Source organism: Hippocampus comes, unplaced genomic scaffold, assembly GCF_001891065.2.
Source record: "Hippocampus comes isolate QL1 unplaced genomic scaffold, H_comes_QL1_v1.1 scaffold50, whole genome shotgun sequence".
In the NCBI taxonomy this organism is placed as follows: Eukaryota; Metazoa; Chordata; class Actinopteri; order Syngnathiformes; family Syngnathidae; genus Hippocampus; species Hippocampus comes.
In genome coordinates, this window is record NW_017805122.1 from 698513 (window position 1) to 717267 (window position 18755).

General features: G+C 44.7%; 1 protein-coding gene across 2 annotated transcripts; it reads left to right on the forward strand.

The window, feature by feature from the left end:
• Nucleotides 1-291: 291 nt before the first annotated feature.
• Nucleotides 292-6937, forward strand: net1 (neuroepithelial cell transforming 1). Of its 2 annotated transcripts, none has more exons than XM_019866206.1 (9): nt 292-583; nt 2963-3070; nt 3157-3321; nt 3749-3811; nt 4011-4184; nt 4271-4528; nt 4612-4782; nt 5228-5414; nt 5504-6937. In XM_019866206.1, the coding sequence occupies exons 1-9, from the start codon at nt 491-493 to the stop codon at nt 5920-5922; spliced, it is 1638 nt and encodes a 545-aa protein (XP_019721765.1). In that variant the 5' UTR covers nt 292-490; the 3' UTR covers nt 5923-6937. The 2 variants fall into 2 exon arrangements, with proteins under 2 accessions (XP_019721765.1, XP_019721764.1); XM_019866205.1 differs by lacking the exon at nt 292-583 and adding an exon at nt 663-968.
• The last annotated feature ends 11818 nt before the right edge of the window (nt 6938-18755 follow it).

An 18755-nucleotide genomic window follows, 5' to 3' on the forward strand; every position in this document is an offset into this window, starting at 1 on the left:
TATTCGAGCGAAGCATGCGGCCACCTGAGCTAACCACCTGGTTTGGTCCAAAGTTCAATCAAAACCCGCATTCCAAACTCTGTTTAGCTGTAAACTTTACTTGGGATCTCGCCATTTCTCGCTACTGTTTTAGTTCATGAGTGTACGCAGCAACATTGCATGCTGGTGTTGTCCTCTCACTTCGCAGCAAACTTTGAGCCCGCCTCAATTTGCCCCCACAAGAGCCGCACTCTCCTCCCATGTCTCCTAGTAAGCTATAAAGCCCTCCCACCCTCTGTCTGAAGCAGACCAAAGTTTAGAACGCGTGTGAGGTGGAGCTTCACGAAAAGCTCTGTCCCACTAGGGGAGAAGAGCTCATTTAAATCAGAGGTATTTTATTTATTTATTACTTTTCACGTATCTTTTTTTTTTCTCGGTGGATTACTTGGAGCAAAAGGATTTTTTCAAAAAAGAAAAAAAAAAACGGATATCGCGTTTTTTATTGAAAGCTATGGTGACTTACGATGAACTGGGAAGCTTGGTGCCTATCAAACGGACTCTGCAAGTGATAGACAACCAGAACCAAGCCCACAAGGAGTCAGAGGTGAGATAGTTTCTGCTTTTTGATGATGTTTTCTCTCATTTGGCTCAAGACTGTTAAGACTTGCCCTCCCACCCTCTGTCTGGAGCAGACCAAAGTTTAGAGCGCGTGTGAGGTGGAGCTTAACTAAAAGCTCTGTCCCACTAGGGGAGAAGAGCTCATATAAATCAGAGGTATTTTATTTATTTATTACTTTTCACGTATCTTTTTTTTTTCTCGGTGGATTACTTGGAGCAAAAGGATTTTTTCAAAAAAGAAAAAAAAAAAACGGATATCGCGTTTTTTATTGAAAGCTATGGTGACTTACGATGAACTGGGAAGCTTGGTGCCTATCAAACGGACTCTGCAAGTGATAGACAACCAGAACCAAGCCCACAAGGAGTCAGAGGTGAGATAGTTTCTGCTTTTTGATGATGTTTTCTCTCATTTGGCTCAAGACTGTTAAGACTTTGAAGTATCATCATAAGACCTCCCCTTTCTGCTGCCACACACACAGTTTTTGTGTATTAGCTGACTTTTCATAGATATTCATGGAGCAATCAGTGTATTCAGCACAATCAAAGTACCATATACAACGAACTATCAAGGGGAAACTTTTTATGATTTGGTCCAGGTTTAGAAATAGACAAGTATCCTCCACTTTAAGATCTGGTAGATCAATGTGGGACTGGTCTCTTGCAGAAATATGTACTGTATTGTGGCTTGAGTTCTCTTTGGGAAGTGGTTTCACTAACAGCAAAATTGCTGCGGTTCTGTGAAGTCTGGAGACGAATCTCCACAAACAAGTTCCCAGACTTTCACAAATGACTTATTGATGACCTTGGTCTCTGTCATTGGAGGTCCGGTTGTGGTTCTCAGCACATCTATAGAGTATTCGGTACACCGCACATTGAAGTATAGATCAAAGTATTCCTCCGAGAAGCGAGGTTGTAATATAGGGTATGGATGGAGATGTGCAAAGCTGTTCATTTATTACACTGGCAACAGTTCTAGACTGCAACGACTAGGTCTATTTCTGAAATAAAAAAAAAAGATGACACAAAAAAGCCAAGAGCAAAGACTTTTCGTCATGGACTAGTCCCCTAAAGCAGAGAAAAGGCATGCTTTGGGGAAAGACCACCATCCCCTCACTTTTGGTGTTAACAGGTCATCGACAGGTCGCTCCCAAGGACTACCGCACTCAAAGTATCTGCCATGTGGCAACCATGTGCCGGCCCTGCCACTAGAGGGCTTAGAAAAGCTGCGGTTCGGCGTCTTGAGACCCCAGTCAACCACAGTCATAACAGCTCAAAGGGCACACAAGAGCGAGAGGATCAGTTCCACAGCTGTGCCTCAGTGGTTTCCCAGATTTTGCTGATCCATGGCAAAAATCCCTTCTGGGCTGAGTCAGGAGAAAACACAAGCACCTCGATTAGAAACTTCAAATGTGAGATGGCGCGAACTCATTGAATATTGTGATTCTGATCATGTAAGGATTATGAGGAACCTCTGTGGTCTGAATGCATTAGTTCAGCTTCTTGATTACTGCTCTGTGTTGTTGCTGGCCTGCAGCCGAGCAACTTCCTTCAAACTCATGAGGTTGGGGGGGGGGGGGTTGGTTACCTGGCCCAGGTGTAGATCTCCTCTCACGCTAGCCCTATTAAAAGACTTGTGCCAACTTGCAGAAGCACTGTAAACACAACTGCACGCCCAATCCCCCACCGCGCGACGCCACTCAATGTAAACACTCGAGCTGGGGACAGATTCACGACGACGACTCCATTTCTCAGACGTACCGCCGCGGTCTGTTTCACGTCAAGGCCACCCCACCTGACACACTGCTTTGTCTGTCTGGAAAAGGAAGTTAAAGAGCTGTGAGCCACCAGGAAGCGTTTATCTCCCACTGATACGCTTTCAAGAGGACTTGTTGTCAGGCAGATAGTCGCAGAGCGTGCATGACGGGGGAAAGGACGGCGAACAGCTGAGAGTGGAGTCTCGTGCATTCTTGGCATTCCTCCAGACCCCCTTTCCAACCAGATCAGCACTCAGAGAGGGTCTTTGTGCAGGGTGGGCCGGCCGCCCGCCTCTCACATGATGGAGCCAACAGCTGGTGAAGCCACTTTGGCCTCCATATTGTCCAACCAAACAGGGACAATATTCATGTTTGGTGTGTGAGCCCCGCCAATCTGTCTGCCTCTCGTGATCTCTCAACTCCTATTTCCTGACTGCAAATCCTGAAAGTGGAGTCAATAACAAGGATTTATGACCCGACTTGATGGGTTTGATCACAAGGAAGTCACAAGGGACTTATCGCTTGAGGTCCCATAGTTGGCATTACTGATCGATTCGTTCCGTTATCTCCTTGGCTAACTTCTATTTCCTTATTTTGTCTTTCTAATCCAGGAACCCAGCAACAAGCGTGTCCGTCCTCTCGGCAGGGTGACGTCGCTAGCCAACCTCATCTCGCCGGTGAAGAATGGGGCCGTCCGGCGCTTCGGCCAAACCATCCAGGTGAGGGCCTTGCGATGCTTCTGTTCGCATGTCAAACGCGACAACACCATGGCGTGTCTGACTTGTGCGGCTTTTTCTGTCTGCAGGCCTCCTTCCGGAGCGATGGCAAGTCGCCGGTCGTGCCCCAGAAGCCTTGCAACAAGGCAGCGGCCCCCACGCCGCCCAAAAGGAGAAACAGCACGCTGTGGTCGGAAACGCTCGACGTTCACCAGAAAGAAACCTTAACCACCAAAGAGATCAAGCGGCAGGAGGTGAGAATCCCATCAGACTAAAAGAATGAAGCCTGTGTAGTTCAGAGTTCCAGACAGCGTTGTTCGTCCAGACTACTTTCACATATCCTTGCAGTATTTGTGTCAAATAGTCGAAATGAGAATGAAGGCCCTCAAAGGACCTTTTTCCCCGTCTGTGTAAGTTCACATAGAACTGGCAAGCCAACGAAGCGGGCTACCTCCCCACCGACTGTATGTCTGACATCTTTCCCAGCTGTCAGAAGCTATAAACTTTGAGCACTTTTAAAATGCAGACGGCAGCCAGATAGACTTAGACTTCAGTTGCTTGGCACCCAGCACGAGTCTGGCCTTTCATTGAAGGGGTATTGGGTTGTCCCAATGTAAAAAGCACCCTGATTCATGTGTATCTTTCTCTGCCTTCGCCTACCCCCCTTCTCCCCATCCTCAGGCCATATTTGAGCTGTCTCGTGGAGAACAGGACCTGATTGAGGACCTCCAGCTTGCACGCAAGGTTTGTACTCAGAAAGCAAACAGATTAAATCAAAACCTGGCAGGCACTCCACACAATCAAGCCAGCGACTATAAAAAGCCAGGAATTTATCCTCCACTCTATCTTTTCTGCGTCTACGCTTGTGTTTAAGAGCTATTTTTAACATCCTGCCGTCCCGGTTTACTGGGGATTTATTTAACAATTTCCTCCCTTTCGACAGGCGTATCATGACCCAATGCTGAAACTCTCCATCATGTCCGAAGAGGAGCTCTCGCATATTTTCGGCAACCTGGATGCCTACATCCCTCTGCATGAGGACTTGCTGGACCAGCTCTCCAAAGCGACAGGTTCCAACGGAACCGTGGGCCAGATCGGTCAGATTGTTGTAAATTGGGTAAGCACTTCAAAAACGGGCACTTCAAATGAACTGTCTGCATCAAAATGATTTAAGGGAGAACTGACAGAGTCACCTTTGCGTAGCTACCCAGGCTGGATGCTTACAAGGAGTACTGCAGCAACCAGCTGGCCGCAAAGGCCCTGCTGGACCAGAAGAAACAGGACCGGCGGGTGCAGGACTTTCTGCAGCGCTGCCTGGAGTCACCCTTCAGCCGGAAGTTAGACCTCTGGAGCTTCTTGGACATTCCACGCTCCCGTCTGGTCAAGTACCCGCTCTTGCTCAGAGAGATCCTGAGACACACTCCACCTGAGCATCCAGATGCCACAAGCTTGGAACAAGCGGTAAGAACCAACTCGAAGATGGTTTTTGAACACCCCTTTATCTAAAGAGAAATTTGAGTCTATAAGTCCGATCTTGTCTTCAGATCACCATCATCCAAGGGGTGCTGTCTGACATCAACATGAAGAAGGGCGAGTCAGAGTGCTTGTACTATATCGACAAGCTGGAGTATTTGGATGACCGGCAGAGAGATCCCCGCCTCGAACAGTGCAAAAGCCTGCTTTGTCACGGCGAGCTTCGTAACAAGAGCGGCACGGTGAGAAAAGCACACAACCTGACCTTATCTTATCGACAACTTAGTCAGACCTCCATTCAATCAAAGAAACACAGCATTCTGTTTGATGGGTTATGAAACTCCAGTGCAACCGCACCCAAGCAAGGTTTTTTTCCACACTTTTGCTCCAGCTGTCCTGTATGCTCTTTAAGTTTTCTCAAACCTCCACTAAAGTCTGCTGCGAAAAAAAAAATTGGATGTATTTGGAATATGGGAGAAAGCTGGAGTACCCAAAGAAAACCCACAAAGGCATCCTGACAAACTACCTATGGTCTTGTGTTTTCTTTTTTGGTAGAGGTCAAAATAAGTCTCATACTCTCTGTGAGTGCCTCATAAAGGATTAAAGCAAGCAGACGGTCACTGTTTATGGAGACACCAAGTCCCTCAGAAAGTCTCAAGCCTCAATTTTTCATTGTCTCCTCGGCAGAAGTTGCACGTGTTCCTGTTCACCGAGCTGCTGGTCCTGACCCGCTCGGTCATCCGAAACGAGCGCCAATGTTTCCAAGTGTACCGGCAGCCTATTCCCGTGCAGGACCTGGTGTTGGACGACCTGCAGGACGGCGACGTCAGGATGGGCGGTTCGTTCAGAGGTGCCTTCAGCAACGCCGACAAAGGTGAGGTTTGTGTTCGGAGAGATCCTGGCATCTGATTTTGGAACCTGGACCAGGCATGAATTTTTTTTTTCTCCTTATTTCCATTCCAGCCAAGAATATTTTCCGCGTGCGCGCCCAAGACCCTGGCCAGGCGCAGTCGCACACGCTCCAGGTTAACGACGTCTTCCACAAGCAGCAGTGGCTCAACTGCCTGCGCAGCGCCATCTCCGTCCACCGTCCCCACGGCGAGAGCGCCTCACCGCCACCGCCGCCGACGGACGTCCGTTCCAAACGGCGACCGTCCTCCGTCTCCGCCATCGTCCACATGGAGGAGACGGACGAGAACTGCCCACAGCGGACCACCCAGTCCGCCCCCAGCTCTCCGTGTGGTACCGCCACCCCTTCCCCCTCAGACTCCCCTTCCTCCTCCACATCATCGTCGCCCGTTCCCCCGCCTACGTCTCAGAAGACCAAAAAGGACAAGAAGTCCCTTTATTCATTAGGGAAGAGAAAAGAGACCATGGTGTAAAGCGGAAGGAGAAAAGAGACTCATATTTTTTTTTTGTACATAAACACGGGAAAACGTGGGACTTGTATTTATGTGTGTCAGTGTGTGTGCGTACCCCTTACAACAGTGTTCTGTGTTACTGTCTACTTTGGCAGCTGTTTACCTCACTCTCCTTTTTAAATCCATCCCAAAGACCAGGGTTTCCCCAAACATTCTATTTCACATCATATATAATCGACATCAAATTATTGTTCTGCCATAAAATGGTCCCATGTTGGGTCCTCACCCAAAGTTTGGGAAACCCTGCCAAAGACAAAAAGAAAGGGAAGAATGTTTACCAATAATTTGATATTTAAGCTTTTTTTTTCCTGCCTAAGAAGAGGGATAGTAGTTTTACATTTTTATAATCTTAATGTGGCATTTTTTTAGCTATATTAAAAGGAGCACTGTTTTAGCTTTTAGTTGGTGCATGTTTTCAGGTAAGACAGTAAGATAAATTAAAATGTACCAGTTAAGTTACGAGTGAACAAGACGTCTTATTTTTTTATACATTCCTTGAACCAAAAAAAAAATGGCAGGATGCGGTTGCCGTTTTTTTTTTTTTTTTTTGTTGTTCCTGGGTGGTATCAGCATCAGTCGTTATTTATATCTGAAATCAGAAGTCGAGGATGTTCTGAAACCGACTTTCGAACTGAGCCACATAAGGTTTCGAAGGCGACTTTTCGGTGTTGCATCTTTCACGGAGTCAAAGTTGTGGACACTACTTTGCACCGGAACGGAATTACGGGATTACAGAAGGTGTTACAAGAAGGACGAAGAAGAGGATGTTGATGAAGAGAACTGACTGTTGGGAAATGGAAAAGGAAGCTAATTAAGAACATGTCACAAGGTCAGAATTGGAATGAGTATGTTGAAAGAAAGTTTTTGCATGTGTGTTGAGACTGGAAAAAGAAAAGGAGAGGAAAAAAAGTGTACTTGCCATTAACTTTACCGAAGTATAAGAACAATAAAGATCTGTGTAAGATTTGCATCTGAACCTTTGGTGTCGTGCTATTATTAATCGGACTTAAAAGTAAACAACATAATTGATATATGTAGAGTTTTTTTTTTCTATTCTCATTGACTTCTTTACCGACGGGCGTGCGGGAGCCTATCCCAGCTGTCTTCGGGCAGAAGGCGGGGGACACCATGAACTGGTCACCAACCAATCGCAGGGCACATATAGACGAACAACCCTCCGCGCTCACACACCTTGGGGCAAAATTAGAGTGTGTGTGGGGGGGGGGGGACTGGAATACCCGGAGAAAACCCACGCAGGCCTGGGGAGAACATCCAAACTCAACACGGGAAGGCCGGTGCTGGAATCGAACCCTGCACCTCTGCACTGTGAGGCTGACGTGTTAACCAGTCAACGACCGTGCCGTGCCGCCCTATGGAAGCTACAGTAGCTGCGAAAGTATTGGACCACGTGACTGACAGGTGTGTTGTTGAAGCTCCAAACTAATTTCATTTTATCGCCCTATTTGACCAGGAACACAAATTTTGTAGCATCTTTACTGAGATTGAAATGTTGAATATTGTCACTTCTGTCTGTCTCTTTTGGTTCATTTTAGAGAAAGTCGTCCAATGTTCAGGGTCAAAGAATGACATTTGGGAAAGCTTTATTGATGTCCAATGTCCAAACAGGTCCAAACGGGAAGACAACATGCTGAGCACAGATGCCGCAGAAACTTATTTAAACAAAAGACTTTATAGACACGAAGGACACTCAGGGACCTCCATGGAGATCTAGTAAACATTTTCATGGAAAGCAGTTTAATTGACGATAAGAATCGGGGCAATTCAACATTAGCCGGCGTTGCCACGGAGACGGCATCTACTACTGTACAGTTTCTTCCCCGTAATGGATTTCACTAGTGTTTACACGAAACGAACAACAAACAGACTGAGAAAGGGCACTCCGAACACTCGGCGCACGTTTCAGTTTGTGCACGTGCAAGAGACAAAGTCATCCATTGCTGCAACATTATCTCAATTTGTCATTTGTTATAAAATGTAGACTTATAAACAAACTCAAGAAAGAAACAAGACTAATGCTTTTTTTCTTTCAGGCACATGTCAGAGACCCAAAGGAAACCGAATCATAAAATAGTAACCAGTATCTTAGAATGCATCCTACCTCTCTATTAGCGCTGCTGTTTTGGTTAGCAACAGGGTTCGAATGAGCTCAGCAATTGATTCATGTCGTGTCTATGAAGTGAGATAATTACAACTTACTAATATTAATTAGAAAACTTAAAATGGAACTGATTTTTTTTTTTTTATTATTAATGAAATGAAATTGGATCATTTTCAATTGCCTCATTCTTTTGGCCTTGAGACATACATGCCAACTAAAGCTTTTTTTAAAAATTAGGGAGCAACAAAAAAAAATAAATAAAAATTACATTCTGTTGAATGAAATTCCCAAAACATAAATGAGCTTATTTTGATGGTCATGAGAAATATTTGATATGTAGGTTTACGGAAAAAAACATTACAATTAATTTTCCTAATATTTTCATTTATTTATAATAATAGGTCAATTATTGATTTAAAATGAAAAAAAAAAAGAATGAAATGAAATAAAAGAGGCTGTAACTTAAGGTGCACCTGTGCAAGATAAACGATTGATCACAGATGGATCACATATTCTCTTTTGAAAAATTATATTATGATCAGCATTGGCAGGTGTGCGCATTTTAAGCTGGCATTAAAAAAAAAAAAGACATTTTTTTGAAGGGCTTGCAGAAAGGTCTGTCAGCAACCCATCTGTGCTTTTTTTTTCCAAGGTTCCGATTATTGACGGACACAGACAGCTGAGCCTCCTTTCAGCCATCCATCAGCATCACATCCTTTGACAACCATCTCCTCAACAAGAAGGAGAAGAAAAAAAAAAAAAAAAAACCCCCTCAATCCCACTTTGAAATTTCCAAGCAGCCCTCTTGCCCCGTGGCCACGGCCAGTCGGATGGATCGCATACCTAAACTTCCCTCATTGCTGTGACTCGGTTTAGACAATTGTAGAACTACAAGAAAAAAAAAAAAAAAAAACTGCGGGATCAGTTTCCCAAATCCGTACACAAAATAAAGTGAGGATGAACACGGCAAAAAACGGGCCAGACGAGTTCACCTCCATTCTAATTTGGTGTTTGTATGAAAATATAGTCGGCGGCGACGGCACGTTCAGTCGTCGCTTGCGTGCAAGTGACAGCTTCGTGCGCTCGCCGCAAATGTCGGCGGCGTCTTATCGATTTCCTTTTCACCCGCGTAAGACGGCAACGGCAAGTAAAGTAGGAGAGACGTCAAGAATTTTTTTTAAAAACAAAACGACTGAATCCCTGGAGGAATCACAAAGCGTATTTAGGGCAGGGGATGGCCAAACTTGTTCTACATATACTGGATATTAAAAGTCTGCACACCCCTGGATGTGAACCTGTAGAACTCAATTGAAAAAAACTTTTTTTTTTTTTGATTTCTGGCAGTTAATGCCTGTTAAATATCCATCGGTGCTACTTAAGTAACTATGAGGATTTGATTGCGTTATCATCATTTTCTGTGCAGTTTTTGAGGTAGCCTATTTTTCATGCTGCACCATCCAAACAAATATTTTCACTCAACACTGGATGGAAGGGGGGAAGTTACAACTGCTATACCACACATCCTTCCTCATTCTAATTCCAAGTTATTCCGTTCTGTCGATGCTAATGTGAGTTTACGGCTCCAGGCGTTTGTTCAGGTGATGCGTGTGTCCCACGCCTCTGCTCGGAGGCAACGCGCTGTTGACTCTCGGCTTCCCTTTTTAACATGACCGCATTTCAACAAACTGCTCTTTGCTTAACGTGGAACGTGCGAAAAGTCGAATCGTCACATGCGGCCTCGCGCAAATTGTACCGCAATTGAATTTATTTGCATCATGTTCTGCTTAAACTTACGAGGAATTGGCAAAAACAAAGCGGAGCGAAAAAGGGAGGGAGGGAACTGATGATACAAAGCATACTAAAAAAATGGAGTTCCCATTTTAGCAATGAGCAACACTTTTACTTGAGAGGCTTTAGATAAGAACACACGTTTCACTTGAGAAAACTGGGGAGAAGGATCGTGTCCCAAAGCATACCACATCATAACCCTTTCAGGGACAGCGGCTACTACAGTGGACAGCTTATCATGTCATCAGGTTGCAGGTTAGCATTATTGGTGCATGAAAGGGTTAACTAATAATTTGATAAGACATACACTGCTTCTAAGTTTTCCAATTTCTATAAAAACAAGCAGCATTCACTCCCTAATAGCATACGAGCGAAACATGTTCTGAACATGGACTCTAAAAAGCAAAAACTGCCAAAGAGCACATGTTAGTGCCCTTAAGCGAAGCTTCACAAGAGAAATAAGGCGAGGATTGATTTAAAGTTCAAAAACAAAAAGCCAGGCCCACTTCGCCTGCAGGTTATCAGCGTATAAGCAAGCTTTTGTGCTCGAAGGACTGTGAGGCAGAACACCCCCCCCCACTCCCACCCCCGGCAATATTTTACGTGAGGTAGGAGTTATAGTGGTTGGCCTCGGACATATTGCGACGGCGTTCGAGGGGGAGGCTTTCATTTCCTTCGGAGGAGGTTTGTAGCTTTGTGATGCACTGAGAGTTAACAGGAATTTTGCTTGAATAATGTAAACTCATGCCAGATTTCTTGTGTTTTCATTGTTATGTTCTGTGACAATATAAGCACTGTACCGACCACATGAAAGAGGAGGCTCTCTATTTACACCACAAAAAAAAAAAAAAAACATGGGTTGGTTTCTGACCAAAAAGCGGAGAAAATGACATTTTTGTCAAGAAAATAATGACGGTGACAGTGATACTCACATTTGCTGCTCTTGTAACACCTCAAAATTTATCGTTTCAATAAATACAAGACTGCGAAAAAGGTTTTGATGGCCAAATTAGCATCTATCTCCAAATATGCAACTATGAAAAGCGGAGTGAGCAAGTTGGACGTTGTTGGCTTTCTTACAAGCCGTTTGGTATTCACTCCATGAACTGCTTTCGGTGTCAAGTGAACTCAAGCACGGTTCAAATGGGCTTAGAGTGAGCCTTGAATCGGGAAACTCGCCCCCCAAAAAAATGTTGGGCTTTACAAAAGCGACAATGGAATAACGAGCATCATCCCTCAAGCACTTGCCACGTAAACACGGTATTTAGCATCTTTTTAATGACATAACAGCGCTGGCTAATCGGATGGCCTGCTTGTCGGATGAATTTACGGGCCAATTACAGGTTGTCGTTCGGAGCTGCTGAGTTCAGCGGCTTGGCAGGAGCCCCGCGTCGGCATACCTTCAACCGTCACACGGAGACGTTATGTAAGAAGCCTTGCGTGGAAACATGCGAAGACAGAGGCTAATAAAATAGGATTTGGAACGTTATATATCATCACCGCTGTGGGTGTCTTAAAGTAGACTTTTTTTGGGGGAGCAGGGCAAAGAGCGGCTGCTGAAATAAAAACCCCTGAAGGTTTACAATGCTGCATATCCTGAAATGAATCCACCTTTTAATGTACGTTCAATAAGACGCCTGTATTTGAGTCGAATCCTGCATCGTTCAGCCCAAAACCAATCTGTGGGCTGGATTTATAAAAAGAGTTAAAGATCCACAGTAAGGCGACAGGCCATACAAGATGATCCTTATCGGAACATCTGTTGGGAGGATTCCATCGAGATGTGTGGTCGACTCCCCCCCAAAAACTGCCCTCCGAACCAAAACAATGGCTCAGAGTGAAGTTCAACAACTCCTCCTGATCCCCTACTGCTTTCGTCACATCTTGAAAGAGAAAAGTCACTTGAAATCCTGCCGCAGAAGGGTTTTGTTTTGTTTTTTTGTTGCCCTTGCTAATTTGACACCTCCGTTTTTTTTAAACCCATTGAAGCGGCAGGTGAGGTCCAAAAGAGCAACTGCTACTTAATGATGCTACGAATGAAGCCGTATAGCATGTTACAAAAAAAACAGAATAAAAGATACAGATTATTTCTATTTCCATGATTTCTCATAAGAAACGTCTCAAAATCAGCAAGCCATTGAAAGTTTCTCCTGGAAATAAATCATTTTGGAGGCCAATCCCGTCAAAATTCGAAACCCCACTATGCATCATCGCCGTTTTCATCCCAGGCTACTCAGAGGTTGACATGATTTTTGCACCGAAGAACTTCAAAGTAATCCACAGCTGCAACTCTAAAGGAAACAGCCAATAAGGCGTGTAAATATTTAATTTCCTGCAACCGCTTCCCAATAACAACAGAAATAAATTGCTGGTTATATTAATGCGCTTACATAAAGGGTAAATAAAAAGGTAAATAATGGCTTTCCAGGGTCCTTCCATAAATCAAAAGTCTGCAGCAAAAAGATTCATTTCGAAGCTTGGAAAATAGTATTCATCAAATGGCAAGCTTTTATTCACTCATGGCCTTCTTCCTGCTCTGCTGGGCAATGCTGGGGCAACGTCAAGCAAGACGGACCTTCAAAATAAAAGCATGCAGCATAATCACTAATGTTACCACACTTTGGGGCCATGCTGGCTTATTTCGCAGTCGCACTCAATAAACAAAATAGTTGTGACAGCTAAATAAGCTTCTACTTGCCTGAGTGTTGCCAGAAGTGAGAGTTGTTCTTACTCTATTCACAAAAGCCTGCATTGTGCAACACGCCTTTGCTGTCTGCTGAACCCTTTTTTTACACAATACGGCAGAAAGTTCTGAGCGCCAGCAATTTGATAGAGACGTCGACAAACACGTTCGAATTCAAGAAAGAACTTGTCGCGTTTGCAATCGGAAAGCGGCTGGCGGAGGGATTGACTGATATTTTGGCGGACTTATTTATAGTTAAAAAAATGAACAGGGAAGGATATTTCAGTCGACTTCTTGTCTAAACCACTGGGAAAAGTCTCACTTTTGATTTCCGAGTAAGCTGCGACATCAGCGCTTCCAATAATGGGCGCGCTGTTGCGACTGCTTGTTCAAATTCGGTGATGGAAGGGATAACATTCGGCCAGCAAAGTACCAGGTACCTGCGAAAGTACCATCTCACATGCATGCGCTTCCAAGGCTTCAAAACTCCAACGGCACTTCTCTTCACTCCGTGCAACCAACAGTTTCACGAGTTGCTCGCTTTGAAAGCTCGGGCAGAAAAGTCGACACAGTTGCTCCCAAAATTTATGAAGTATCAACTTGCTTGGACTGAGCACTTGCTTGGAACACGTTCCAGTTACGTGACAGCAAAACGAAAAGAATATTAAAAACACTGATAACAACCTGGATTGCTTCTTTTTAAATCCACAATTTATGTTCCATGTCCATATCGCATAAAGAGTTGGACTAAAACTCAGCCAGGTGCTGTTTTTAGGTCAAGATCAAACCACTCAATCGTGCCTTCAGTCAATGGAACCGGGCCCACATCCCTGCCCTGTGTCCTCCCTCCTCACAAAAAAAAAAAAAAAAAGTTAAACAAGGTCGAGCGGGTTGCGCCAAGTCTTGTGATCCATTTCCAGACTGGCGCCCAGGCATCGGACATCAAAGTCAGCGAGGGTCCTTTCATTGGAAACGGCTGGCTCTGCTTTTCAATGACTGTTAATCCTCCATTAAAACCTGGGGAGTTGATGTGTGAGGCCTCCCCCTGGCAAGGGGAGACTAATCCACCATGCTCGTTGTTGTACTTGCTCTGAAGGGTCCCTCTTGTCTGTGTTCAGCTTCATTATGTCACGTTATAGGCAGGGAGCAAAAGGTCCTTTCAGGGCAGCTTGGCAGGGGCATGGGAGTCATGTAAGGACATTGTGGATGCAGTGGGGTTTTTTTGGGGGGCACACCTGCACATTCGAAACGCCTTCCGAACACAGACGTTTTGTTCTCAGAGAGGGATACAGACCCGTTCATAAGGTTCGTAAACAATCGGCGAATTGACGATGTTTATAATGCATCGTTTATGGAGAGCTGCCTCCATGTTATCTTGTTTCTCACTGACTACGCCCTCAGTTATCAAGGCATCAAAACGCTATCGGCCCGGCGGGAAAACAGGCCAATGTCGGGTGACGAACGACGTTTGTCGGAATCAAAACCGGTATTTCATGTTAAACAGCACAGGAGCCACAGTGAAAATCTAACTTTCAAATGTACTCGAGATGAACGTGACTCATCTTGTTTCCTACTTTGTGTATTCCTTGGCAAACACCCTGTAATGCAAACCCCATCATACAACCTGTTAGTATCACGAAAGCGCTGATCAGAAACTGAAACCTAACACTTTATACCCCAAACGTGCCAGAGAGCAAGAGCACTCTTAAACCCAACTGGATGGTTTGTCATCAGATGTTTGTTTGGGGGCTTTTTTTTTAAATAACGATTCCTCACAAATCATCACAAATACTCAAGCGGGCCAGAGGTTACCTGACGTAAAGCTTAACCCTTGTCTGTCTGATCCCTGAACTATACGCCCTAAATCACAGTGGCTCATAAAACCCCGTTAAGGATTGCTTTTGTAGCGCCCACATGCAGGTGGTCGCCACATGTCACGGGGCTGAGTTCACAGGTGAAGAGGGGGAGGGAGCCTTTGCTAGAAATTGGAGAGCGGGCGTGTTGCTCGGAGGATGGCGATCCATCATGATATTGCTTTCTATTGCACCATTCAGGAAATATTCTAAAAGACAGTGGACAGGAAGAGGGAAAAGCAAAACAAAAAGTGTCGGGAGCAAATCAGCAGAATCAGCATGCGGTTGAGAATATGGAGAGATGTCCTTGCTGCGAGGACGGTCTGCCTCAAGAATACTCGATTGCGCGTCGACAAACTGTCCTGCGGCCACACAGCCCGACAATGACAATGACGCGTCTTACCGTCGCGTCAGGATCCCATTACAGATATGATGCAAAGCGGGGGGAAACCCCGCCGCGTATTAACCAGTGAACGGTTTTGTCAACCAGGATATGCACAGAGTATGGAAAGAAAAACAAATGTATAGAATAGAATCAGAATACAAAATACAACCGAGGACTTCTGATGTTCCAATTTATCATGACCCATCTGTCAAAAGTAGGGGTGCCTAAATCCGGTCCTTGAGTGCCCCCTCTCCAGATATGATGTCTTCCTCCTCCAGCACACCTGATTCAATTGATCAGCTCATCGGCAAGCGTTGCAGATCGCTGATATTGATCCCGAAATGAACCACGGCGATAAACTGCTTAGTCGTGTTATTTGAAAAATGTAGCTGGTTAGGAAACAACAACACCTGCAGTAACGAGCGAACCAAACTGGGTTCTAAAAACGCTGAAAGTTGCTTTTAGAATTCATCGCTCTGCATGGTTGGGAAGCTATCGGCAGGCCAACAAGGTGCCAGCTGATTCCAGCAATCTGGCCTGCATCACCTGCATCAAACGCTCTCTCTCCCCCGAGTCCGTGTGTTTGCGTGTCAACCCCTCGCCAACCATCTGGGCCTCATCCGCCACCCGAGGGAACGCGCCATGTTATTCAAGCCATTACTCAGCCCCGGTGCCGGATTACTCACACCTCTGTCCCGTTTTCACACAAGGCAGCAAAAGTAGATGCCTGCCAACAAACATACCTTCTTCTGCGCAAGCTAAACCTGTGCTCTGATTGACAGCAATCACTGAGCAAAGGATGAAAATACTTGTCGGAAACATTCTTGCCCATGTCTAATCTCAAAAGTGCGCATTATAGCATTGAGACATTTTTTTTAGTCCTAAAAATGTCAACAAAAAAAAAATCATGCATTTAATTTTGTGAAAATAGCTGAAAAAATTCCAGATGTGATTTTCAACCCGACAGAGAAACCACATTTAGCGTTGTTTTTTTGTTTTTTTTTTTCTCCCGAAGCCTGTGAAAAATAGATGAGGTCATCATCGCATTGTCTCCCGCAACCGGATCGGGGCCGATTCAGACTGTCGAAGTATCCCCCTTTGATGCCCTACTTCCAAGCAACCAAAACCTCACAGTCCCGGGCGAAGACATTTCTTACGCAATGACCGTCGAGCTAATTATACGTTGTCGTGATTCAGCAAGGTCACGCAAACGCACGCGTCAGGTTGATATACTCAAACCGTCAAAGAAGCAGGTGCATAGGTGCCGCGTGTGAGATTTACGTTTACATTATGGGATTATTTTCTTTAAAAATAATAATAATAAAAGTACCCTTTTACTTCCTTCGAGTGAAACGCAAACGTCGCCGTATACGGATCGGCTTTTAAAATGTCGACAGCTGCAGCAGAAAGGATAACAAAAATCATTCAAAGTGGCCTTTTCCAAAACGCTTTAATGCAACGCTCTCCCAGATGCTGTTGGTTGGCGCTGAGGTCATCTGTGCGGGAATCACAGGGAGAGAAGTTCAAAAGCCTTCGCCACGATGAACTCGCCTAACTCAAAACTAGCTGTACGTGCACACACCTGGCTCAGGTTGCATTTCAGGGGGGGGGGGGGCTGATACGCTGAGTCGCTTGTCAGAAGTTAAGCCCTCCTTTTGTGCGCCTGCATATTTCTGCGCCGTGGCTTTGACAACATGGCTTTTGTGTCGTTTGCAGGGAGTGACGAGGTTCGCAGCAGAAGGGAGATAAAAGACGAAAGATTAGCGTGAAAAGGAAGTGAGGCGTTTAGCCCGCCGGTGCGCAAGATGCTCCTTTAAGCGAGCACCCAAAACGGTACAGACGGACCACAAATTTTTATCGCAAAGAAAAGATGGAATGAAAAAAATTCTTTTTTTTTTTGTTTTTGCCTTGATCTGGAAGAAACATCCAATGCAAAGCATCTATCGGCACTTTTAAAGCATTTTTTTTTTTTGTCTGAAAGAAATATCCAGTTCTTTTTTTTTTTTCCATCTTCGAAAACTACACCGCATTTCACAGGACGTCAACGTCCTGGTTATCACACTGGTCTGTGGGGAGATGTATTGACACATGAACGATATCGCTGATAAGGTGACGTGTGCTTCCAAAGTCTAACAGATAACCCAATTTGCAATGTGAAGTCAAATCAGCTGATTGGGAAGCAAAAGTCCACATGCCAAGTGACGTGATTCAAAATATCATTAAGTTTAAGGGTCAGGAGCGAAGGAAACTTGGCGAACCATCTTTTGAGTAATACGTACGGCTAAAGCTATTTGTTTCATTATTTATGGATTTATTTTTAGCGCAACCCACCCAGGTTCATAGTTAGACCATTTGCCATGTGCTTAACAACGAAAATGCTTTAGTGGGGTAATCTCCTGCGAGTGACATCATTTACAGAACACCGAGTCGCCAGTCGACCATTGTGCTGCATTGCTGATTGCCCAGTTAGCTGCCCTGAGGCCGTTGTTATCGAGTCATTCAACGACAAAAAGTGCTTCAAAACACAATTAAACTTCGCAAAACTCTCCTGTTTTCCACTGCAAGCTCAATCTCATAAAAAGCAGCAATTGCATGGAATGCAGAAGCAGTGCGAAAACACTTCCAAAGTATAAATGCTATTATGACTTCAAGATGGCAGCCGCGAGAGTGGCGGCCTTGACGGCAACTCCTAGACTTTTTGCAATTCTACTTTCTTCCTTTCATAACTTTGCTGCTGTAAATTGGGAATGTCTCCATTGCGAGACGAAGAAAGGACACGTTTGGTACGAACTTACAAGTGGACGTCGCACACGGATCCATATGATCCGCCAGCAATTGAACGCTGATGGGCGTGTCTAATTGAATAACTTTTACAGCTGGGCTCAAAAAAGGTGACATCATCTCCTCATGCTAAATGCATAACAGCTGCTTATTTATGCGCGCAAGGAAAGCTGCATCATATCTCTCTTTAATTCCGACAAATTGCTTGTCGCTTGTTCAGATAGTTCATATGAAAAGTCTACACACCCCTGTTCAAACGCCTTTGTTTGGTTTTTTTTTTTGGGTGTGTATTTTTTTTTTTGATAGGCGCTGTTTAAGCACTTCAACTGACTTACTGGTGGAGTTGTTTTCCATCCCAAGCCATGTCCAATGCAGCACAGAGACAAAAACGTTGAAGACACCTGCACGGAGCACTGATGTGTCAACAAAACCATGGCGGTCTGATATTTTCACGCTGCCGATTTCTCAGAACGCTGTGGGAGGCTTTCCCAGAATGTCATCAGCTGCAACAATATGTTTTTTTTTTTAAATGACACGTACCCACGCAGGTGAAAAGGTGCACGTTCGAAACGTCGCGTCCGTCACCACACGTGACCTTCAAAATCAGACTTCCAAGGCACACCCCTCCCCCCGGTGATGTCATGACGCAGTTTCAAGGTGGGGGCCCGAGAAATAAATATACTGCTCAACAGAAGGACAAACGGCGGTGTGAAACAGAGCCGCGAAGCCATAACAAAAAGCAGAAAGGGCAACAATGAGACATTAGAAGGCCACAGCCTTGACACCACGAGATAAGATTGACACTTTTCTCACAGTACACAACAATCCTGACAGTTCAGTACTATGAATGTCTATCAGAAATTTAATGATGAGCTTGTAAATATTTAAAGTGATTTTAAGACGTTAATGTTCCAGTCTAGTTGAAGTAAAACATTTTTTAGAAAAAAGGATGTGGAGTGTTGACCATAATAATTGACAATTGCAGCTCATTTTGAAAAGCAAATTTGCCAAATAACCCCTTATTTGGTCAAATGACCTTAAACTACGTAAACTTCTCCGAAAGCATCGATAATATCGGTCAAGATGAACGACGTGAGTGATGGGATAAGATTTCAAACCCGACACTCAAATATCAATTGTCCAAAAAAAACGATCCTGCGCGCAACATGTAATGTCAAACACATT

Excerpts from the sequence above, each read along its gene's own strand:
- net1 (XM_019866206.1), top strand. The coding sequence starts at position 491 with ATGGTGACTTACGATGAACTGGGAAGCTTGGTGCCTATCAAACGGACT. Across the intron at positions 3,071-3,156 it reads GCTTCGGCCAAACCATCCAG|GCCTCCTTCCGGAGCGATGG; the intron begins GTGAGGGCCTTG and ends TTCTGTCTGCAG. Across the intron at positions 3,812-4,010 it reads ACCTCCAGCTTGCACGCAAG|GCGTATCATGACCCAATGCT; the intron begins GTTTGTACTCAG and ends CCCTTTCGACAG.